Source organism: Pagrus pagrus, assembly GCF_965226575.1.
Source record: "Pagrus pagrus genome assembly, chromosome: 23".
Lineage (NCBI taxonomy): Eukaryota > Metazoa > Chordata > Actinopteri > Spariformes > Sparidae > Pagrus > Pagrus pagrus.
Window position 1 is genome coordinate 229,434 of NC_140205.1, and position 22,577 is coordinate 252,010.

A 22,577-nucleotide genomic window follows, 5' to 3' on the forward strand; every position below is an offset into this window, starting at 1 on the left:
TTCAAGAGTCATACTATTTCTATAACATTACGAAAAAGAGCCGTATCTTCAGTGAGAATACTAAATATATATTGGGTGTTTACGGAGCTCCCACACAAGCGACTGTCTCCTAAGCCACCATCACGTGACCCCCAGTTCTGAAAATATTTTAACTTTACTCTTGAAATATTCTGACTTTATTCTCAAACTCTCAGTGAGCCTGACGCTCCTCGGTTTATTAACTCAACCTTTTCATCTTCTCATCATTTTGACATAAAAAGTCAAAACTTCTTTAATATGAATCTTTTCTCTTTAATTTTTCTTCCTGTTCTGTCAGAATTGTGCTTCCGTGTCAGTGCTGTCTGTGTGATATTTAGCCATGTGATCCCACAGAGGACGGATCAAACACTGACTGACAAACATCCATTTTAAATGCAACAGTTTGAGTCTGAAACATGATTCTGTCTCACTATTAAACTGCAGAAGGACAGCAGTAATAAATTAATAAAAGTCTTGTGACTCAGTGTGAATCTGAACACATCTCTTTAATGTTTGTTAACACAATCTTTGAACACCACAGGATGCAGCTCACAGACAGTTTGTCATGTGACAGATCAGCTGAAGACTCACCTGGCTGCTGTTGAACAGGTGAGAGTGCTGGCAGTGTCACTGATTCAACATTAAAATAACTTTTCCTTCAGTCTCTGTTTCCTCCAGGCAGCTTCACCTGGATCACAGCTGGTTCACAGCTGGACTGAACTCACCTGGTCGGTGAAGCTGCGTGTTGGAACAGAGTCTCAGAGGAACAACAGGAATGTGGTTCGATCCAGAGCAACACCTGTATGGAAATTCACTCGTGACAAAACTAAAGACTTAAACTGTCTGATAGATCTGAAAACACACAGATGGTTCGTGAGAGTTTTCAGCTGTTGAGTTTTCATGTTTGTATAAATGAAGTTTGTTTACAGATGTAAATCCTGCACTCACTCACAAGTACAATGCACAAGTTAATCTCTTGTATTTTGTTTGACAAGCAAAAGTTGACATCTTGTTCACAGAATTTATTTTGTTTGCTGAAATTAATATCTTGCACGCACAAATTAGTATTTTGTTTGTTATTATCTTGTATCTTGTTTGACAAGTCATTATGTTGTGCAGTCAGTATCTTGTTCAAAGGTTTATATCTGTTCACACAATTTTTTTATCTTGTTTGTAATATCTTGTGCAAACACATTAGTATCTTGTTCCCATAATGTTTTATGTGTGCAAGTGTATATTTTGTTATTTAATTATTATTATTATTATTATTATTCATCTTGTTAGCATAAATTAATATTTTACACACACAAATTAGTATTTTGTTTGCACAAGTTAGTATCTTTTGTCTTGTTTGTCAATATATTCTGCACTTGTTGGTATCTTGTTCAACAGTTTATATCTTGTTCACTGTGATATGTTGACACAGTTTATCCTGTTTCTACATGTTAATATGTTGTAACAACAACAATTTGTTTGCACATTAATAACTTGTGTGAACAAGATTAGAGGACTACAATCTTTCAGGACTGTTTGGGCTCTGAACACATTCGTACCAGGTGAGTGTCAGTGTGAATCAGTAGTTTTGTCATGAGTAAACGTCCTCAGTGCGACTGGTAGTCAGCTGGATTCTCACTGAGGATCGCAGCTCTAGAAAACACAGAAACTCTGAAAGTATAGAAAACATTGAAGGAAACATTCAGGAGAAGTTGTGAAACCTGCAGAGCAGCAGCTTCAGAAGAACTTCTCTTTTCAATCATGACACCTGCTGGGTTTCAATTGTTTTTGTGTTTTGTGTGTGATCTGACGACGTTCAGACACACCTTGAGTCGTTGAGTTAGCACCATGTGACCCTGTAGGCATGGCCGAGTCCTACAGCTTGACTGACAGGTGCTAGGTCCAATCAGAAAGTCTCCAGCCGGTGAAGAGTTCTGCAGTTGGTTTCTGGTCCATGAAAGATGTGTTGGCACTGTTGCCGGGCAGATCTTTGAGTCCGTTCAGCACAGCAATCACAGATAAAATATGTTCTATATATTATGTTTTCTATTTAACACCATATCCACTTTCGTTTATACACTGTTTACTGTAACCATCTTTATTTAGATTAAAAAATATCTTTTGGATATGCAAAACAAAAAAACATGTTTCATATGATGTTTTTTTCTACCGTGTTTGGATGAGCGATGTTTTTTTATGGCACTCTTTGCTCACTCTTAACTTGATGTAGAACAACTCTTTAGTTATTTAAACTTTGTTTTTAACATCTTTTGGCAGCATGCTAAACATTAACCGCAACATCACGAATAGCTAAAGCCAAACTTAGTCAAACATGCTGAATAAGAGCAAAGACGAACAAACCCTCTCGTACCCCTGGAACCAATTTATATGAGCGACCGACTTCTTCACAACACTACAGAGAAAACAGCCAGCAATAGCAGAGAGGGGAACCAGTCATTCAGCTGTACAACCAGCAGATTAAGAAAAGGCTAATACGACGATTCCCAAATGCTATAATACGTGTCAAATCACGTTACATTAGATGTTTATGAGCTGACTTTCATGTCAGGAGATGGACGGGATGTTTTTGGCGAGACGGCCAGGAGACCACTGGATATTTTTAACCAGACATCGGGACATCTGTCAGCTGTGTTTGTGGAGACAGAACCAGGTAATTTAAACCAAAACATGATCTTTATCTAACCCTAACCAAGTGTTTTTTGTGCTTAAACCTAACCAGACCACAGCATATTGTTGTCACAACAAAACACTGAACATTCAACCCAAAGAAACATAAAGTTGAGTCATAAAAAAATGTAAAGTTTGAACATATCCGTGGTTTGCAGAAACGCACTGCCAACAATTATTCTGGCAACTGGGTTGACTACTACTAATAAAATTACTAATAATTATCATTGATATCAGCTTTGTTATAATAATGTGATGGGTTTGTTATAATTGTCAGAACTAGCTTTCAACAAACTATGCAACTTGTGGTGTGCCCAAAGGATCTGTCCTTGGTCCTTTTTTGTTTGCCATGCTACCGCTTAGGCAGATTTTAAATAGTTTGAAGGTTATCTTCTACCTCCCAAAACCTTTTAAGTTAGTGGTAGGAATCTGTTTTCTTGTGTGCAATGAACATTACATCCTCCAGGGGGCACTGATGTGTCTGCTTTTAGCCTTAGCTAAAGTACGATGAATGACTGGTTTCCATCTCTGCCCTGCACAAAAACACTTTTTATTCACCTCTCATGTGATAAACTCATCTTTAGTGTGTTGTGCCCATAAAAACTGATGGATGCAACAAATCAGCGATGAGAAACCTTTATATCAAAGCGATGCATTAGCGGTAATTTTTTTTTTCATTGCCACTGAACACACGAGCGAGCGGCTACGATAAGCAACGTCTCCACGGATAAACAAGCGCCGGCTCAAAATCTACAGCGAGCTCAAACACAAGAGGAATACAACCATAGAACAGTAGTTTGGTCTTTTTTTTGATCAAAATAAAGTATACTTTCATATATAAGCAATAAAAAATAAGTAACATCTCAATACTCCAATAATAACTCTTACATGAATATTGTGCTCATTGGGATTCTATCTCTTTACAGATATTTAAATTAATTCTTATAGATATTTATATATATTTTTTCTGTTTTGCGTTCCCTTGCAATAGGAACTGTTTGCCACCTCCAGCTGTCGACAGTGCTAGACCTCACTGATATGGTTTATGAACAGAGACCTGATCCCTGTGGCTGATGGGAGTGTGGAAGGCAATAAGTGGTCAATGAGGAGATGGTATGAGGCTGACGGTTAGCACCACAGAAGATCCAGAAGGAAAATCCACTTCAGAACTTCAGGAGGGACAATCGACTCTAGAAGGTCCAGAAGGACTATCCACCCAGAGGGTCAGAAGGGACGATTCATTTCAGTATTTTAAGGGGGACCATCCCTCCACAACTCCGCTGAAACGCCCCAGAGGGGTAGACGGTACCATCCACTCCAGGACGAGGAGTCAGGAGTGCTGATCTTCTGGGAGGCACCATTCACTCCAGAATTCCAGGAAGGATCATCCACTCTGAAAGGGTAAGTGGAGATGATCCATTCCCAGATTTCAGCAGGAAACTGCCACTCCAGAAGGTCAGTGGCGATGATCTGCTCCAGAAATTCAAGAGGGAGGAATCGCTTCAAAACTCCAAGAGGGGCAATCTCGCCCAGACATTCAAAATGAATGCTCTGTCCCACAAGGTCTGGAGGGACCGCGGAACCATTCAGTCTAGATGATCTGGCAGGACAATCTTGTCCAGAAGATCTGGAGTGACCATCCAGTCCAAAAGATCTGAAAGGGACCATCAGCTCAAGAATGTCTAGAGGTACCATCCCTCTCCATACGGTCAGGAAGGATGTTCGACTCCAGATATTCAGGGCAGAGGATCAATTCCAGGAGTTCAAAGAGAGACGATCTAGTCCAGAAATTCAGGAATTAATTGTCGCTTCTGAAGTTCAAAAAGGATGATCATTAAATGATCCCAGGAAGCACTTCAGTTGAAAAGTGAAGAGTCAAACTCCTGTCCAATGAACACTGAGCTGAATGGATGACGGACAGACAGACGGGACCCTGTAAAATACCGGAGGTCTTTCAGTCAGGAGACACTGTCCTTTTTTTCCAGATGTGGATAGTGGTCCAGAGTTGTTTTGGATTTAGCGGCACAGACGTAGATTAGCTCAAGAGAGTCCAGAGTATCAGTCAGTCAGTTTTATGTTTTTGATCCTGTCCTTAATGACTGGGTGGTTTAAAACCAGTTGAGTCCTGATACAAACCAGTCTAAGGGTAGCTCGTCACTGCAGCCTGTTTCTGGGCGAGACGTCGCAGCTCCTCCCTGATAGCCTTTATAAGCGAGGCAGAAGTGTGAGCAGAGGGGGAGGCGTCCTCTGGTGGGTACTCTGGAGTCGGTGAAGTCAGGAGGAGAGGTGGAGCCGACGGGTCCCGCAACGAGGAGCTGGGCATCTGGAAAACAGAGGAAGAGGAGAACTCAGGAAAAGACAGCACCTGTGGGGAGAAGAGGAAGAGGGGAAAGAGGGTAAGACCAGAAAGTAAATCCAGATATCAGACATGAAAAGAAATGGTAAAGACATTCATGTCTGTGGTTATTTGTTCATGTTTAACAACGACAAATCGTGTTGCACTTGCAACCAAACTACGTGAAAGACACTACTTGAACCGAAGATGAAAATCATTGTAAACTTTGCAACTTTGATTTAGACAGAAAAAAATAAACTTTCAGTTTGATTTGCACCCTGAGGGTGAGCAAGGGTCTCAGGGCAAGGACTGGTCATGACTTCTAAAAGAATGACAGAACCACTCAGTTTGGCCCAGTTTGTTTTAATGTTTGCATCTCCCCACAGTGAACTCACACTCTCTCTGCTGGCTCCTGGTCTAGACAAGTCCTGGTCTGAGTGCTGCTGGTTCCAGCTGGAGCCAGTGGGACCTGACATGCTGCGACCCACCCCAGGGTACGCACCAATCTGACTCGACAAACCCACCTGGGTCAAGTGGTGGAGCTGTGCACCTGGAGGTCAGCAAATATAACAGATACAACCAATCATCATGAGGAAAGAGTTTCAGTTTCAGTTTCACCCACATGCTGATGAGAAGTCCGGTGCAGTTTCTTATTCCTCAAAGTGCAGCTGGAGACCCGCGGGGCTACTCTCCAGCAAAGATAATCCATATAACGATGCTAAATGGCGCCCGGGAGAAAATGTCCATAAAACTACACAAAAACTTTGTAATATGAAGTGGTGACATCCAGAGTTTACTCGAAACAACGTCATTAAGTATATTTTCCTAGCCTAAACAGTCACTATGCTATGTTTACACAGAGGCACGCTCCGCGTTCACGCACAGCCAAATGCACTACGGAAGCCGCGCCGGACAAGATGAACGAGAATCGCGATAGATACACACCGGCATTTACTTCCTGCTGTGAGTTTCAAAGTTTCAAATCACTAGTGCAGCAGATCCCTCTTGTGTTTGTGTGTCACTCGGTGGCTCACAACAGGAAGTAAATACCGGTGTGTATCTATCGCGAGTCTCGTTCATCTTGTCCGGCGTGGCTTCCGTAGTGCAATCGGCTTTGAGGGAGACTCGCGTGAACGCGGAGCGTGCCTCCGTGTAAACACAGCAGAGTGACTGTTTAGGCTGTAAAAATGTACTAAATGACGTCGTTTGGAGTAAACTCTGGATGTCGCCACTTCAGGACACTTGGATTGCAGCGGACGAGCAGTATGGAGGAATATTACAAAGTTTTTGTGTAGTTTTATGGACATTTTCCTCTCGGACGCCATTAAAGCTCGTCATATGATGTTTACTGCCGGAGGGAAGCCCCACGGGTCTCCAGCTGCACTTTGAGGAATAAGAAACTACACCGGACTTCTCATCAGCATATGGGTAAGTAGATAATGACTGAATTTTGTTTTAGAGTGAACTATTCCTTTAATGACAACAAAAACTACTGATATCACAAATATGGTGATTACTAAAAAATCAGAAAAGCATGTGATCAGTACATTGAGATGACTGTACCTGTGCTGCCGCCTACAGGTCGCGGTCTGGATGAGGAGGGGGGGTCCTCGTACTGCCCTCTGCTGTAAACTGACTCCTGCAGCTGGTCTCCAGTAGAAACATACCCTCCTGAGCTCAGGCCCTGCCTGGATAAAACAAACAGAGCATCAGTAATTATTCAGGTCCATCACCTTTCAGACCTGGACCTGGTTTGAAATGTACTGACCTCTGCAGCAGACCCTGGACTGAAGTGGGAGACATTCCAAGCTCGGCATATCTCTGCAGAAAGAGAGAAAGAACATGAAGACTGAACATGGAATCGTGACAGAAGGAAAAAGGCCTCAGCTGCAGGACAACACACTCACTGCAGAAAAGGGGCTGTGAGAGGGGGCTGCTGGGTAAGAGCCCCACTGCCTGCCTGGGGGGCGGGGCTGTGGGGAGGGGCTGGGCAGGGCAGGGCTTACCCCGCTCACCCCAGCGCTGCCCTGTGAGGACGGCGACACCAGGGCAAAGGCATCATCCAGGAGTGAGTGCATCTGCTGCCGCGCCTCCTCGATGGAGGGCTGGGGGGGCATGTAGGGCGGTGGGGCTGGGGCGGGGTCAAACACCTCATCTGTAGGGGAGGGGCTGCCGTGGTCTGGGGGCAGGTCAGGGTCCGACTATAAAAGAAAGGTAAAAGAGAATATGGAATAAAAACATTATAAAAACGGGCTGACTTTACATTTTAACAATAAAAACAAAATGGAACCAAAACGCTGCCCTGAGGAATTTCAAATTCAATATTGTAGAATCAGAAGTATAGAGCTGTTCTTCTAGCTGTTAAAACAATGTCACTGTCTCACCATGTAGGCCACGTTGTTGAGTCCAGGGTATTTCCTGTAGGTGGCGCTCTGATCGGTAAGCAGCCGGTCTCTGTCTGTATCAGGAAGACTTCCAGGTCCTGGCTGAGCCCGCCGACCTCGAGGAGAGCGCCTTCCTCTGGACAGACATTTTTGAAAATATGTTTCCTGTCTCCTCAGAAATGATTCATCACAATGAGAAGCTCAGGCTCATACAGTTTTATGTTTTATTGTTTTAATAAAATAAGAACAGAGTTTTTAAATTAATAGACATTAACCTACCCTGCCCTAACCCTAACCCTAATAAATAATAGTAAACAATGTGTCTGCCCTCAGATCAGCTCAGTTTTCTCAGGTGAGATCTCACCTCCTTCTGGAGTCTGTGGGGGTGGGAGGTGAGGGGTTGTCGGCCTGTAGGATGCAGTCCATGTGGTCGTGGGCGGAACTATAGAGACGCTGTGCCACGTCACCTTGCACTGGTCCATCACCGAATGCGTCCATGATGTCGTCCATAGAGGGAAACTCACACTGACCTCGCCTCTTAGCACGTTGACGTAGTTTGTTTCTATGATGCTCGATCTCTGACTTGTGTCGCAGTGCAACCTGCAGGAGCACAGGTCAGTGATGTCAGAAAGGTTTAAAATGACCCCACACTGAGCAATGAGGGTCAGCATCTCACCTCTGTGTTGACCTTCTCTGTGAGGGTGGGGCTCGGCTGGGATGGGGCGTGTGGTGGGCTTGGGCGTGGCTGCATGGCGATCAGCTGCACCTTGTTGGCCTGGCGACGTGTGCCATCAGACGAGCCACGAGACAGACGGTCGACATGGTCGAAGATGGAGGACGAGGAGAGAAGCTCTTCAGGACCGCTGCCTGATAGAGTGAATGGAGACAGAAAGGTCAGAGGTCAGAGAAGAATTTCATTGTACAAAGATAAACAAGAATGAAGTCAGCTCCCATGATGCATTTCACTGACAAACATTCCAATTTCTTCACCGGTTATTGAGTGTTTACAGCTGACAGAAGAATTTGATTCACTGTTGGTATAAATTATTGATCACAGCAGCTTTAATGTGTCCGACAGGAGATGATGTGAAGGTATAAACGTACCCATCTTGCTCCTCCCTTCAGTCGAGCAGCATTATGAAAAAAAAGATGGAGGATTTTCGTTAAAACACAACAACAGACTTGTTTTCTTCATTCATTCATTTCTCTTTTTCTTTAATCAGCTGCTCAAACAGTAAATCAACATCTCAACACACATACATCAAACAGTTGTCGTCAGTTGATGTCATAGTGTCTCTGACCATTTTTGGGCGTCTTCCTGTGCTGTTTCCCTTCATTGGGCGTGGCCACAGGTCGAGTGCTTTCTTCAGCTGATTCTCTGCCGCTCGATTGGTCGCTGCCTAAAGAATCACCATCTGACGGGCTGAGTCTGATGCAAGAGAGACAGAGGAGTAATTCTATTTATGTATTAAAGTCTGGGGATTTTACTGTTTATATCATCCTTCTTCTGTTCTACCTCGATTTTTATTCTGATATTTCAATTTTCACCAAGAAATCAAAAAAATTTTGTTCTACTTTGTCTTATTTTGTAAAGAAATATTTAAATCTACGTCAAAAGAAGACAATTTTTAAACCTTAAGCGTTGTTTCAAGGTGTGTCAGTATCAATCCAACCAACCAACCAGCCAACCAACAAACCAACCAACCTGCCAACCAACCATCCAACTAACCAACCAGCCAACCAACCAACCAACCAATCAAACAGCCAACCAACCAAACAGCCATCCAACCAACCAACCAACCAACCAACCAACCAACCAACCAGTTGAGTGTTAACAGATGTGCATAAAGTCTAAATGTGTGACTGACCTGCCCCTGCGACGGCCAGACCGAGCTGCCTTGGTGGACGATCCTTTAGATTTGGGGGTGTTGAGGTCACCGCCATCAGAAGGTGTGGCCTCTTTGACAGGGGCGGGCAGCGGGCCGGGCTCCTGGATCACCATGATGTCGTCTTTACTGTGTTGACCAAGGTGGAGCTTGGCGAAGTCGAAGCCTTTCACACTGGGAGCCTGAAGCTGAGAGACGACACATGGATCAGCTATTAGTGATGACGTATAGGACAGGAAAGAGTTAACAACTTCCTGTTGACCTCTGACCTTCTGTCTCTGCTGGATGGTGTTGATGGCATCTGGCTGGAACTCCAGCTTCTCCGAGCCACACAGCTTCCAGTAGAGGATGATGATGATGAAGACGGCCAGCAGGACAGGGACGACGACTCCAACGATCAGCCAGATACTGCTGCTCTGAGTCTCTGCCGGGGGGACGGACAGAGTCTCTACGGCTGGAGACAGGTGAGACAACGTGAGATACAGGTGAGATACAGGTGAAAGACAGGTGAGATACAGGTGAGAGGCAGGTGAGAGGCAGGGGAGAGACAGGTGAGAGACAGGTGAGATACAGGATCGAGACAGGTGAGATACAGGTGAGATACAGGTGGAAGACAGGTGAGATACAGGTGAGAGACAGGTGAGAGACAGGTGAGAGGCAGGGGAGAGACAGGTAAGAGATAGGTGAGATACAGGTGAGAGACAGGTGAGAGGCAGGGGAGAGACAGGTAAGAGATAGGTGAGAGGCAGGTGAGAGACAGGTGAGAGGCAGGTGAGACATTTGGACTCTGGTTCAAAGATATCAGTTTGTGATCAGGTGGTCTGAGTAAACTCAGGTGTGGACTCAGGTGTGGACTCACGTTGGGCAAGCGGTCTCTGGACTCGGTGTCCGAGTACGATGGCGGCTCTCTGAAGGTCCAGACGGTTCAGGGTGGCTGCTGTCACCTCGGCTGGTATCCGCTCACCACCTGGACCCTCCACAAAATAAAAGACCTCCAGGGGGCGCTCCACCCCCGAAAACCTCGCCACTCGCACCACCTGAGACACGACAGGGCAAACAAACCACTCAGACAGAGGAAACCTGTATGATGTTTGTATCTACCTGTATGATGTGCGTATGTACCTGTATGTTGTGTGTATCTACCTGCAGACTGTTGTTGCCCACAGCTGTCGCTCTCCTCAGGCGCCTCCTGCTGGACGCCTGCAGTCCTTCCTCCAGCAGCAGAGCCAGACGTCTTTCCAGTCGAGCTTTAAAACTTCTCTCAGCCACCAGCTGCTCCTGAACCCCCAACAGGACTGAAACAACACACACACACAGACACAAACTGGACTCCAGTGTACTGTGTTTTTAAATACTTCAGATATCTGTCAGAGGTTTCTGCATCATCCCAGTGAAATGGAGTCAAATAATCCAGACTGTAACAGAACTAGTTTCCACTAGCAGTCTGTCCTCACACAAACTACAACTATCTGCATGGTCTGGTACAAAAGATGGAGGCGGATTGGTTGAAAAACAGAAACAAAGCTGAGATGTGAGCTCACCTGTACGGACCCAGGTGAAGCGTAGGTGGTGAGACGTGTTCAGCTCAGGGTAGTGGAACGCTGTATACCCGTAGACACACACACACACACACATATATATATATATATATATATATATATATACATACATTTTCAAACTGTATCACACCATTTTACACAAGTTTAACACAATTAACACGTTCATTTAATGTTTAACACATTTAAAGGTGCATTATGTTAGAGTTTTAGTTGGAAAATTCAAAGATGTACTAAAATTATCAACAGACTGTAAAGAAATAACAGATCAGTGTTATGACTGCTTTGTACTATGTTGTAGAGATGTCTACTGAAGTGACGTTTTTATGTTTAACACATTGATATACGTCTAACACATACGTTTAACACACACTTGTTAATGTTAAATGTTTAAATGTAAACGTGCTATACAAATGTTAAATATTTAACACATGTAATAAACAATTATCACATATTATACTTCATATTTACTTTATTCCTTATTTTTGTCCTTTTAGTACAGGTGGAGACACAGTGAGACAGTGATATCAAAATTTTGTTAACATGCATTTGTGCGTTTGTGCCGTACGTTCTGCGATCTGCAGGGCAGGAAATCCAACGTAGAAGCTGAACTCGACCAGGCTGAGCTTCCTCAGGTGTTCGCTGACCTCTGACCCTGGCAGGTAGTCCCGCCCATCACGCACTGCAAATGTGATGTCAACAGAAACCTTCTGCTCCGCCCCCAGTTGGACCACGCCCATGGTGATGTTCAACAGCTGGAGAAGACACACACACACACACACACACACACACACACACACAGATTATATATTTTCATAATAAACTTGTCTGTGAAGGATTAATTGCCTCGGAATCAGAATTTAGAACATGTGACACTAAATATAGAGTGATGATCACTGGAACTATTTGGTGATTGATCAGGTAGTTCATGGTTCCGGCTTCTCCAGTCTGAGGGTTTTGTACTTTTCTCTGATTAATATGATATGGAAACGTGTAAAACAGGTAACAGACTCACCTGTACGGTGATGTTTCCTGCTTCATTAGATCGTCTCCGTGTTTCAGCGAACGCCATCATCAGCCCTCTCTCAACTCGTTCGCTGAAGTTACAGACTCTGATGTCGATGTGGGTGGGGACAAACTGCAGCACAGAGTGCACCTGGTACCTAAGGTCAGGTATAGTGTAGAGCGGTGACACGGTGGGAACGGGGCCAGAGCCACGTGGCGGCTGGCGGAGGGCATTGATGACCGACATGGCGGTGTAGATCAACGGTCCTGACACGACTCGGAAGGCAAAACTGGACGGAGTTCTCAGGAACTGACGACGAAGCAGAGACGTGACAGACATCCATCAATCATCTGACATCATCAAGGTGAGTTCAAGGTGAGTTAAAGGTGAGTTTAAGGTGTGGTCACTCACTCACATTTTAATTAATGCTCAATACAACATGTGAGAACAATCAATAATAACACTCAAACTTTAGAGGCAACAAACAACAAAATATCATGTTTTTCAATGATTAGAATGATTTGATAACAAAGTAGAGGACTCATGGAGGAGGTGGTGTTTGAGGAGGTGGTGTTTGTACCTGCAGCTCCACTGAGCGGTTGAACTCTCTCTTCAGAAGATCTCTGACTTGACCAAAACCTGCTGACGAACCTTTGGAGCTGACTGCAGGAGACAAACACACAGATCAGCTGACTCCACCTGTCGGTGTGACTCAGCACCACCTGGTTTCCAGTCACAAGGCATCCGACCTCTTACCTACTCTGACCAGGTACATCTCCGGCTTGGTGACGTTACACAGGTACTGTCTGGTGGGCGGAGTCTGGGCCACTCTGGGCGTAGTGACTGGAGGGGCTCTGGTAAGGCTGATGGCTGTGATCTGGGTGGTGGTGGTGATGCCAGTGGTCATGGTTGTAGCCTTGGTGGTGGTGGTAGCGGTCCTGGTGGGTGGAGCCCTTCCTGGCTTCTCTATGACCACTGGAGGCCTCTCCGGTCTGTCAGGGCGGGTGGGAGGTCCCAGAGGTGGAGGGGGAGGCACCCGGCCAGTGGTGTTTGAAGGGGGGCGAAGAGGGTGTCTGCCTGGGACTGGGGCATGGTCTTTGGGTCTTGGAGCAGGTGGAGATGGGGCAGAGGGTGTTTTGATGGTGGTTGACTTGTCACCAGTGAGTGTGGGTGAGAGGGTTAGGGGAGGGGTGGGTCTTGCGGGGGGAAGCTTGGGCTCCCGTTCTGGAAGAGGACCGGAGCTCAGGGGCGGAGACGGGGGGGAGGGGTGAGTTTGTGTTGTTGTGGGAGTGATGGGGGATCCCGAGTCAGTCCGGTTGACCCGGTCCCGGTCCCTGTCTCGCTCCCTCTCCCTCTCCCGGGCCAGCAGGTTGGTGTAGTACTCCAGACTGTTCATGTCCGGCAGCAGCAGCTCTGTCGGTTCCAGGGGCATCATGTCCTCCAGGTCGTAGTCATCATCCCAGGCAGGGAAGACATCCGGATGGGTGGGGCGAGTGTGCAGGGGGATACTTGGGGTGGAGGAGGAGGGTGAGAGAGGGAGGCGGGAGGAGAGGGGGAGAGTGGGACGGGCTGGGAAGGCGGTGTCGTAGGAGACCCAGTCCCCCCCGTCGTCCTCGTCATAGGTATGGTTGGGCAGCGGGGTGGCCAAGGCCAGCTCCTCACCATCGGGCACCATGAAGGACAGGGTCTCCATGTAGTCTCCAGAGCCCCAGGCCTCCTCTAGGGAGGGACCCTGTTCCCAGGGGGGAGGAGGGGTAAGGGTGGGCTGGGTGTGTGGGGGGAGGGGCGGGGGGAGGCTCGGGGACAAGAGGTCTGGAGGTCTCAACAGGAGGTGGATCCCCTGAGCACCGGAGTCTGAGTCCTCCGCAGAGCCTGCGCCACCACTGTTACCATGGTAACCAGAATCTGAGGTTGGGCTGGGGGCAGGGGGTCTGAGAGGGGAGGAGGGGGAGGAGGGCGATGAAGGATGTGACGGAGACTCTACCGTCCTGTTCAATGCCAGAACACCTGCGGGACAAAGAAAGTGATGTGACCAAACCTGAGGACTCTGACCAGACCTGTAGACCCTGACCAGACCTGGGGACTCTGACCAGACCTGAGGACTCTGACCAGACCTGTAGACCCTGACCAGACCTGGGGACCCTGACCAAACCTGAGGAATCTGACCAAACCTGAGGACTCTGACCAGACCTGTAGACCCTGACCAGACCTGGGGACTCTGACCAGACCTGAGGACTCTGACCAGACCTGTAGACCCTGACCAGACCTGGGGACCCTGACCAAACCTGAGGAATCTGACCAAACCTGAGGACTCTGACCAGACCTGTAGACCCTGACCAGACCTGGGGACCCTGACCAAACCTGAGGACTCTGACCAAACCTGTAGACCCTGACCAGACCTGGGGACCCTGACCAGACCTGAGGAACTTGACCAGACCTGAGGACTCTGACCAGACCTGTAGACCCTGACCAGACCTGGGGACCCTGACCAAACCTGAGGACTCTGACCAAACCTGAGGACTCTGACCAGACCTGTAGACCCTGACCAGACCTGGGGACCCTGACCAAACCTGAGGACTCTGACCAGACCTGTAGACCCTGACCAGACCTGGGGACCCTGACCAGACCTGAGGACCTTGACCAGACCTGAGGACTCTGACCAGACCTGTAGACCCTGACCAGACCTGGGGACCCTGACCAGACCTGAGGACCCTGACCAGACCTGGGGACCCTGACCAGACCTGGGGACCCTGACCAAACCTGAGGACCCTAACCAGACCTGTAGACCCTGACCAGAACTGAGGACTCTGACCAAACTTGAGGACCCTGACGAAACCAGAGCACCCAGCCGCCCACTCCCCACATGGCAACATGACATAATTGACTTGAAATGTAAATCAGCGATACAAAATCCGGATGAAATGAATGCAAACAAAAAAAAATTTGCGGGCGCTCATGCCGCCCCTCCACAAATGCCACCCTGGGCGGCTACCCATATTGCCCATATGAGGAACCGCCCCTAACCCTGACCAGACCTGAGGACCCTGACCAAACCTGAGGACCCTGACCAGACCTGAGGACCCTGTGTGAAACACTGGGCAGATGCTGTTATTTTGTCAAGAAACAGTTCCAGCACATAAAACCCTTTTTTAACCCACTTTTTGTCTTGTTGAAACCAGATGGATCATGTTAATCAGTGAACTTTGGAGCTGTCAGTATGTGGGTTGTGTTTCCTTTGGACAATGCCAGGTTAGCAGTTTCCCCCTGTTTCTAGTCTTTATGCAAAGCTAAGCTAACCAGCAGCTTGCTCTAGCTTCATATTTAAAGCGTGAAATCAACCTGAACATGCGAGTCTCAGAGGAGTCCTTTTTTTCCTTTTTCCCTCTGCAGCCTTTTTAAACCTATTTGTCTTTGTGTCATCTCTCTCTCTCACACACACACACACCCACACACACACACACACATCTGGTGCCTGGTTGCCCTGGTGACACCGTACTTTGCGACGGCATCACGTGCTGAATGGAGACGAGTGATTGGTATTCAGGAGACAACGCCCTCAAATTCACAAACGATAGATAGATAGATAGATAGATCAGACGTATTCTGAAGATTTAAATGTTTCAGACTCTATAATCAGCAGTTTGTCTTTATTACTACATTCAGGAAATTTGATTTATGGTAAATGTCAGATTAAATCCTGATTATCTGATTCATCAGTAGAAATGTATGTAATTATATAATGTATAGATAATCAAACATAGTTCAAATGTCTGTGAGGTCAGAAACTGTGACCACACCTGAAGAGGTGAGTTTGACTGTTTCCTGATGATTGTTAAGAATAAAGTACTAATAAAGTTTGATTAAAAATGTCCGCCTCAGTCAGTTAATAAAGTTATTTTTGAGTATAAAATGAATAATGGGATCAGTTTGTCACTTTAATCCTCCTCAGAGTGACATCATCAGGTCATGTGACTCATTCAGTGTGAGATATAAAGGTGTGTGTGTTTGTGTGTGTGTGTGTGTGTGTGTGTGTGTGTGTGTGTGTGTGACTCAGTGTCAGTGGGAGGACGACAACATGAATAAAGATGAAGATCTACTTCAGTGAGACAGTGGTCAATAACAGCGACTCCTTACAAGGAACTTTCTGTTTTCTACAGGAAGCTCAGAGGTCAGAGGTTACAATAAATATCCATATTTGTTTGCAGTTAACATGCAGACATGTTTCAGTGTCTATAAGGAAACTCATGTTCAGTGAGGTTTGTAATATTTGCATTTATGTGGAATATTGTTTGTTTATTCTGTGTGAAATGTTAACAGGAGTCACATTCTTGAATATGTACACACTGAGGTGTCACGATTCTGTCACGAGTACACGATTCGATTTTGATGGGAAGCCATCCCATGTATCTATGGACTCCCCAAGATGCACAAGGAAGGAGCACCACTCAGACCCATCATCAGCAGCATTAACTCACGTTACCTATAACATATCCAAGCACTTAGCCAGTATCTTAGCTCCTTTGCTCGGCAACACCACATCAGAAACTCACAGGATTTCACCAACAAGGTGAGAGAAATAACACTGGACCCAGACCAAACAACGCTTGCTTATGATATCACATCACTTTTTATATGCATTCCTACTCAAGAAGCAATCAAGATGGTGAAGAAACACCTGCTACAGGACAGCACTTTGTTCAATGGAACCAACTTCACCCCAGACCACATATGTGCCTTACTTGACCTCTGTCTGATGACCACCTATTTCCAGTACAGTGAAGGTTTCTACAGACAGAAGCACGGCTGTGCCATGGGCTCACGGGTGTCCCCAATAATGGCCAACCTCTACATGGAAGAAGTTGAGAGCAGAGCCCTCATTACCTTCACAGGAACTGCTCCAAGCCACTGGTTCAGGTATGTGGACCACGCCTGGGTCAAAATCAGAGCAAGGGAAGTGGAAGCCTTCACAGAACACATACATGCTGTGGACAATAACATTAAGGTCACACGGGAAGATGTCAGAGGAGACGATCTGCCCTTCCTGGACTGTGCAGGACACACTGAAGAAGACAGAAGTCTCAACATTGAAGTGGACAGAAAACCTACACACTGATCAGTACTTGCTGTTTGACTCTCATCACCCACTGGAGCAGAAGCTGGGGGTCATCAGAACCCTAAACCATCAAGCTGAAGCCGAGCCCACTAAGACAGAGGGGAAGGAGAAGGAACAGTTGACATCAGGGTAGCATTTAAAACCTGTGGCTACCCAAACTGGACCTCTGTCAAAACTGCTAAAAGATCCAGAGCAGACAGAGAGGAGGAGACGAGAAAACGTAACAACATCATCATTCCTTATGTTGCGGGAACATCTGAGAACCTCAGGAGGATCTTCAATAAACATCATATCCTGGTTCACTTCAAACCGACCAACACGCCGAGGCAGAAACAGAGTGATGTAGTTGATGCTGTTCAATGCAGCAGGACTGCACAGATTTGTACATCGGGGAGACAAAACAACCTCTCCATGAACAAATGGCACAACACAGGAGGACCAACTCCTCAGGTCCAGACTCTGCTGTCCACTTACATCTGAAGGAGACAAATCATTCCTTTGAGGACAACAATGTAAACATGTTGTCCAGAGAAGACAGATGGTTTGAAATAGGAGTAAAAGATCTATGTCAAACTGGAACGACCGTCTTTGAACAGAGGAGGTGGCCTAAGACATCACTGATCACCACCTACAATGCTGTACTGACTTCTCTCCAACAGCTTAACAGCCATTCACACCTGGGCTCACCTGGCCCTAGCAACCCACATGAAGGCCGGTAGAACCAACAACCCACAAGTGGCCCTAACGAGTCTGAAACTCAGAGCTCACACGTGTCCTTAACGACTCTGCAAGAACACTCCCACACAGGGAGCTCCTCCAGTTGGTTAGAGCTGAAGAAGCCTCTTGGATCAGAGGTGAAACGTCTTGAACAAACTGAAACAAGTCCAGTTGGCTACGATACAGCACCTAGAACTACCATCACCTGGATGACTGAGAACCTTCATCACATCCTGGATCCTACATTTCTCACAATGCACCTGTGTGTGTCTTTCATTAGAGCCTCCCTGCTGTGTCTTTTGATCGGGCTGTTGAGGACTGACCAGGACCAGGACCTGAACCCTAACCTGTAACATCAGTGAAATGTCCCTTTAACTGCCACTCACCTGCAGCAGGTGAGCTTGACGTTACCATGGAAACCAGTGTGCCGACCACCAGCAGAATCACACCAAGTGTGCGTCTGCACGCTGAGGTTCTGGATTCCATCCTGGTCCTGGTCCTGGGGCCAGGTCCTGGCGGGATCACAGGGTCCATCGTCCTCAAAGGGCCGGCTGTTTGATCCCGGTACAGAGAGCCGAGGGCCCATCAGGAGGACCTGAGGACAGGAAGCACATCATCAGTCCACCAGTACACATAAAGGGCCAGTCCACCAGTACACATAAAGGGCCAGTCCACCAGTTTACACATAAAGGGCCAGTCCACCAGTTTACACATAAAGGGCCAGTCCACCAGTACACATAAAGGGCCAGTCCAGCAGTACACATAAAGGGCCAGTCCAGCGATACACATAAAGGGCCAGTCCAACAGTACACATAAAGGGCCAGTCCACCAGTTTACACATAAAGGGCCAGTCCACCAGTTTACACATAAAGGGTCAGTCCACCAATTTACACATAAAGGGCCAGTCCACCAGTTTACACATAAAGGGCCAGTCCACCAGTACACGTAAAGGGCCAGTCCACCAGTTTACACATAAAGGGCCAGTCCACCAATTTACACATAAAGGGCCAGTCCACCAGTTTACACATAAAGGGCCAGTCCACCAGTCTACACATAAAGGGCCAGTCCACCAGTTTACACATAAAGGGTCAGTCCACCAGTTTACACATAAAGGGTCAGTCCACCAGTTTACACATAAAGGGTCAGTCCACCAGTTTACACATAAAGGGCCAGTCCACCAGTTTACACATTAAAGGGTCAGTCCACCAGTTTACACATAAAGGGCCAGTCCACCAGTTTACACATAAAGGGCCAGTCCACCAGTTTACACATAAAGGGTCAGTCCACCAATTTACACATAAAGGGCCAGTCCACCAGTTTACACATAAAGGGCCAGTCCACCAGTACACGTAAAGGGCCAGTCCACCAGTTTACACATAAAGGGCCAGTCCACCAGTTTACACATAAAGGGCCAGTCCACCAATTTACACATAAAGGGCCAGTCCACCAGTTTACACATAAAGGGCCAGTCCACCAGTTTACACATAAAGGGCCAGTCCACCAATACACATAAAGGGCCAGTCCACCAGTTTACACATAAAGGGCCAGTCCACCAGTTTACACGTAAAGGGCCAGTCCACCAGTTTACACATAAAGGGTCAGTCCACCAATTTACACATAAAGGGCCAGTCCACCAGTTTACACATAAAGGGTCAGTCCACCAGTTTACACATAAAGGGCCAGTCCACCAGTTTACACATAAAGGGTCAGTCCACCAATTTACACATAAAGGGCCAGTCCACCAGTTTACACATAAAGGGCCAGTCCACCAGTTTACACATAAAGGGTCAGTCCACCAATTTACACATAAAGGGCCAGTCCACCAGTTTACACATAAAGGGCCAGTCCACCAGTACACGTAAAGGGCCAGTCCACCAGTTTACACATAAAGGGCCAGTCCACCAATTTACACATAAAGGGCCAGTCCACCAGTTTACACATAAAGGGCCAGTCCACCAGTTTACACATAAAGGGCCAGTCCACCAATACACATAAAGGGCCAGTCCACCAGTTTACACATAAAGGGTCAGTCCACCAATTTACACATAAAGGGCCAGTCCACCAGTTTACACATAAAGGGCCAGTCCACCAGTTTACACATAAAGGGCTAGTCCACCAGTTTACACATTAAAGGGTCAGTCCACCAGTTTACACATAAAGGGTCAGTCCACCAGTTTACACATTAAAGGGTCAGTCCACCAGTTTACACATAAAGGGTCAGTCCACCAGTTTACACATAAAGGGCCAGTCCACCAGTTTACACATAAAGGGCCAGTCCACCAGTGTACACATAAAGGGTCAGTCCAACAGTTTACACATAAAGGGCCAGTCCACCAGTTTACACATTAAAGGGTCAGTCCACCAGTTTACACATAAAGGGCCAGTCCACCAGTTTACACATAAAGGGCCAGTCCACCAGTTTACACATAAAGGGTCAGTCCACCAGTTTACACATTAAAGGGTCAGTCCACCAGTTTACACATAAAGGGCCAGTTTGACACATTAAAGGGTCAGCCCACCAGTTTACACATTAAAGGGTCAGCCAACCAGTTTAACAAAAATATAAGGTATGAAGCCTTCTGTGGGTAAACTGCCTATAATCTGATAAACTGCCTCAGTGATGTCACTCTGGTGCATTGTGGTTAATGTAGGCACCAGGTTTTGAAAAGGAAGAATCTGTGGAATAAAAGACGATGTATCTGTGTTTCATTTGTTTTTAATCTGTCCAGAATGAGTCCAACAGTGTTATAGGAGGTTAATAACCGGAGCCTATTTACCCATAATCCAAGTGGGCCACTGAGTGACATCACTGGAGGCAGTTTATGAGATGACATACAGCTTTCTTTGGAGCCACAAGAGGCTCTGTATTACTTTCTTCACATATACAGTAAACATACTTTAATGTGTAAACAGCTGGAGTTACCTTTTAAAGGAAAAGGTCACCCAAATATGTTAATTAAAGTCATTACACAAAGTGACTTGAAAAGATTTTATTTACCGTGGTTACAGCAGATGAGCTGGAGACATTTGATGTGTTCTTGGTTGTTTTTGCGATTTAAAAGTCTCTAATATCAGTATTTTAAAGACCCGGGGAGGCTTTCAGTTTCCGACCTTCAACACTACAAACCTCCCCCCACAACAGTTTAAGGCTAACACCATCATCAACAACAAATGATTGATATCAAAGTAAAGTACATGGTCTGTTTTTATCTGATGACTTACATATCAAACCAGAATAATCAATAATGTGGCCTTAATAATCAATAGTTTCAGTCCTGATGCAGAATGATCTCTGAAGAGCAGATTGTTACACAGAACTACAGTCCAGCTGAACTGTTTCACTCTGTGGCTATACATACACAGTATACACAGTATACATCTCACACACACACACACACACACACACACACAGTACACAGATACACACACACACACACACACACACAGATACACACACACAGTACACAGATACACACAGAGACACACACACACACACACACACACACACACACACAGTACACAGATACACACAGAGACACACAGATACACACACACAGTACACAGATACACACAGAGACACACAGATACACACACACAGTACACAGAGACACACAGATACACACACACAGTACACAGATACACACAGAGACACACAGATACACACACACAGTACACAGATACACACACAGTACACAGATACAGTGGTACAGTCCTCCTCCCTCCTCTGCTCTGTATTAATAGTTAATGTGCCTCCTCTGCTCGGGGCCCTGTTCAGCTCGGTTCCGGCCCTGCTCTGCTAACAGATCTGTCTCCAGGCCGCTCACACCTTTGCTTGCCTGGTTCGGCTCGGCTCGGCCCGGCTCGGTCTCCTCTCTCCGCTCGGTCTCTAGATAAGCGGCTAACATCCCGGGCCTGCCTCTGCTCTGCCCGCCTCTCCTCCGCACACACACCGGGGAGGACGGCGGCTGCCAGCCGCTCCACACTCACCGTCCTCGGATACAGCTGCAGAACATCCGTGCCCTAATTACCCGGTCTGGTCCGGTTTAACGCGTTAACGACCATGACCCTGATCCTCGTAGTAAACCGGGACAGATCCAGATGCCTCCTTCATGTGAGCCGCAGCTGGAGCTTAAAACCGACACCGGCTCTGCGGACCGGCAGCCCGTCCTCACCAACACCGAACATTTACATACAGCTGCACACTGACAGCGAGCCGAGCCAAGGCCGAGACGTGCAATCGGTACTGGAGCCTTTTATCCTCAGAGAGAGATCAGACCTACCTGCCATCCTGGAGATGCGGTTCGGGCGCGTCACGCCTCTCCCGCAGCCGCGCGGCGCGCTCCCTGCGCGGTGGAGGAGGAGGCGGAGAGTCCCCGCAGAATCAGACCTTCCTCCTCTCCTCTGCCACAGTCTTCTTCACCTCCACATGTCTCTGTCCACCTGAAGAAGACCGGACATGTCCTGCACCCGTCCGTGCCGGTCCCGGATCCGTCGGTACCAGTCCGACCCGGCTCCGCCTGCTGCTCAGCGTCAGTTGATCCAAATCTACAATTCAAACGACATCTTGTTTTCTATCTGCTCACACGCGCGCGCGCGCACACACACACACACACACACACACACACACACACACACATAGACACAGCTGAATTCGGATCAGGATCAGAACCTGGACCGAGTCAGACTGAGTCCAGATGTTGATCTGAAGAAAAACCCATAAACAGTCACTTTGTATTGAAATCAGCTGTTTAATATCAAAACAATAGAAACATGTAACATCAGCTGAGACATGGAGATAAATGTGTTGATGTTTCTGTGGATGTGAAGAAAATAAGAAAATAACTGAAATAATAACAGAATAAGAGAAATACAGAATAGAG

At 46.7% G+C, this 22,577-nt stretch overlaps 1 protein-coding gene across 5 annotated transcripts; it reads right to left on the reverse strand.

Moving 5' to 3' along the window:
- Positions 1 to 505: 505 nt before the first annotated feature.
- LOC311252840 (UPF0606 protein KIAA1549) lies at positions 506 to 22,249 on the reverse strand. Of its 5 annotated transcripts, XM_084346402.1 has the most exons (21): positions 21,978 to 22,249; positions 18,084 to 18,292; positions 12,624 to 13,874; positions 12,448 to 12,530; positions 11,877 to 12,176; positions 11,430 to 11,616; positions 10,847 to 10,906; positions 10,449 to 10,600; positions 10,165 to 10,342; positions 9,575 to 9,759; positions 9,288 to 9,493; positions 8,721 to 8,848; positions 8,524 to 8,538; positions 8,096 to 8,286; positions 7,784 to 8,019; positions 7,420 to 7,555; positions 6,943 to 7,236; positions 6,804 to 6,856; positions 6,599 to 6,723; positions 5,431 to 5,585; positions 506 to 5,065 (listed from the first exon to the last, which is right to left on the reverse strand). In XM_084346402.1, the coding sequence occupies exons 2-21, from the start codon at positions 18,229 to 18,231 to the stop codon at positions 4,841 to 4,843; spliced, it is 4,308 nt and encodes a 1,435-aa protein (XP_084202528.1). In that variant the 5' UTR covers positions 18,232 to 18,292; positions 21,978 to 22,249; the 3' UTR covers positions 506 to 4,840. The 5 variants fall into 5 exon arrangements, with proteins under 5 accessions (XP_084202528.1, XP_084202529.1, XP_084202525.1 ...); XM_084346403.1 differs by having other exon boundaries at positions 7,042 to 7,236; positions 9,288 to 9,759; XM_084346399.1 differs by having other exon boundaries at positions 9,288 to 9,759.
- Positions 22,250 to 22,577: the final 328 nt, after the last annotated feature.

Bases quoted from the DNA above. Each gene is read 5' to 3' on its own strand.
- LOC311252840 (XM_084346399.1), bottom strand. From the start codon at position 18,231: ATGGACCCTGTGATCCCGCCAGGACCTGGCCCCAGGACCAGGACCAGG. The intron at 11,617-11,876 runs GTGAGTCTGTTA...TGTCTTCTCCAG, and splicing joins CAGGAAACATCACCGTACAG to CTGTTGAACATCACCATGGG. The intron at 9,760-10,164 runs GTGAGTCCACAC...ACCTGTCTCCAG, and splicing joins CCAGAGACCGCTTGCCCAAC to CCGTAGAGACTCTGTCCGTC.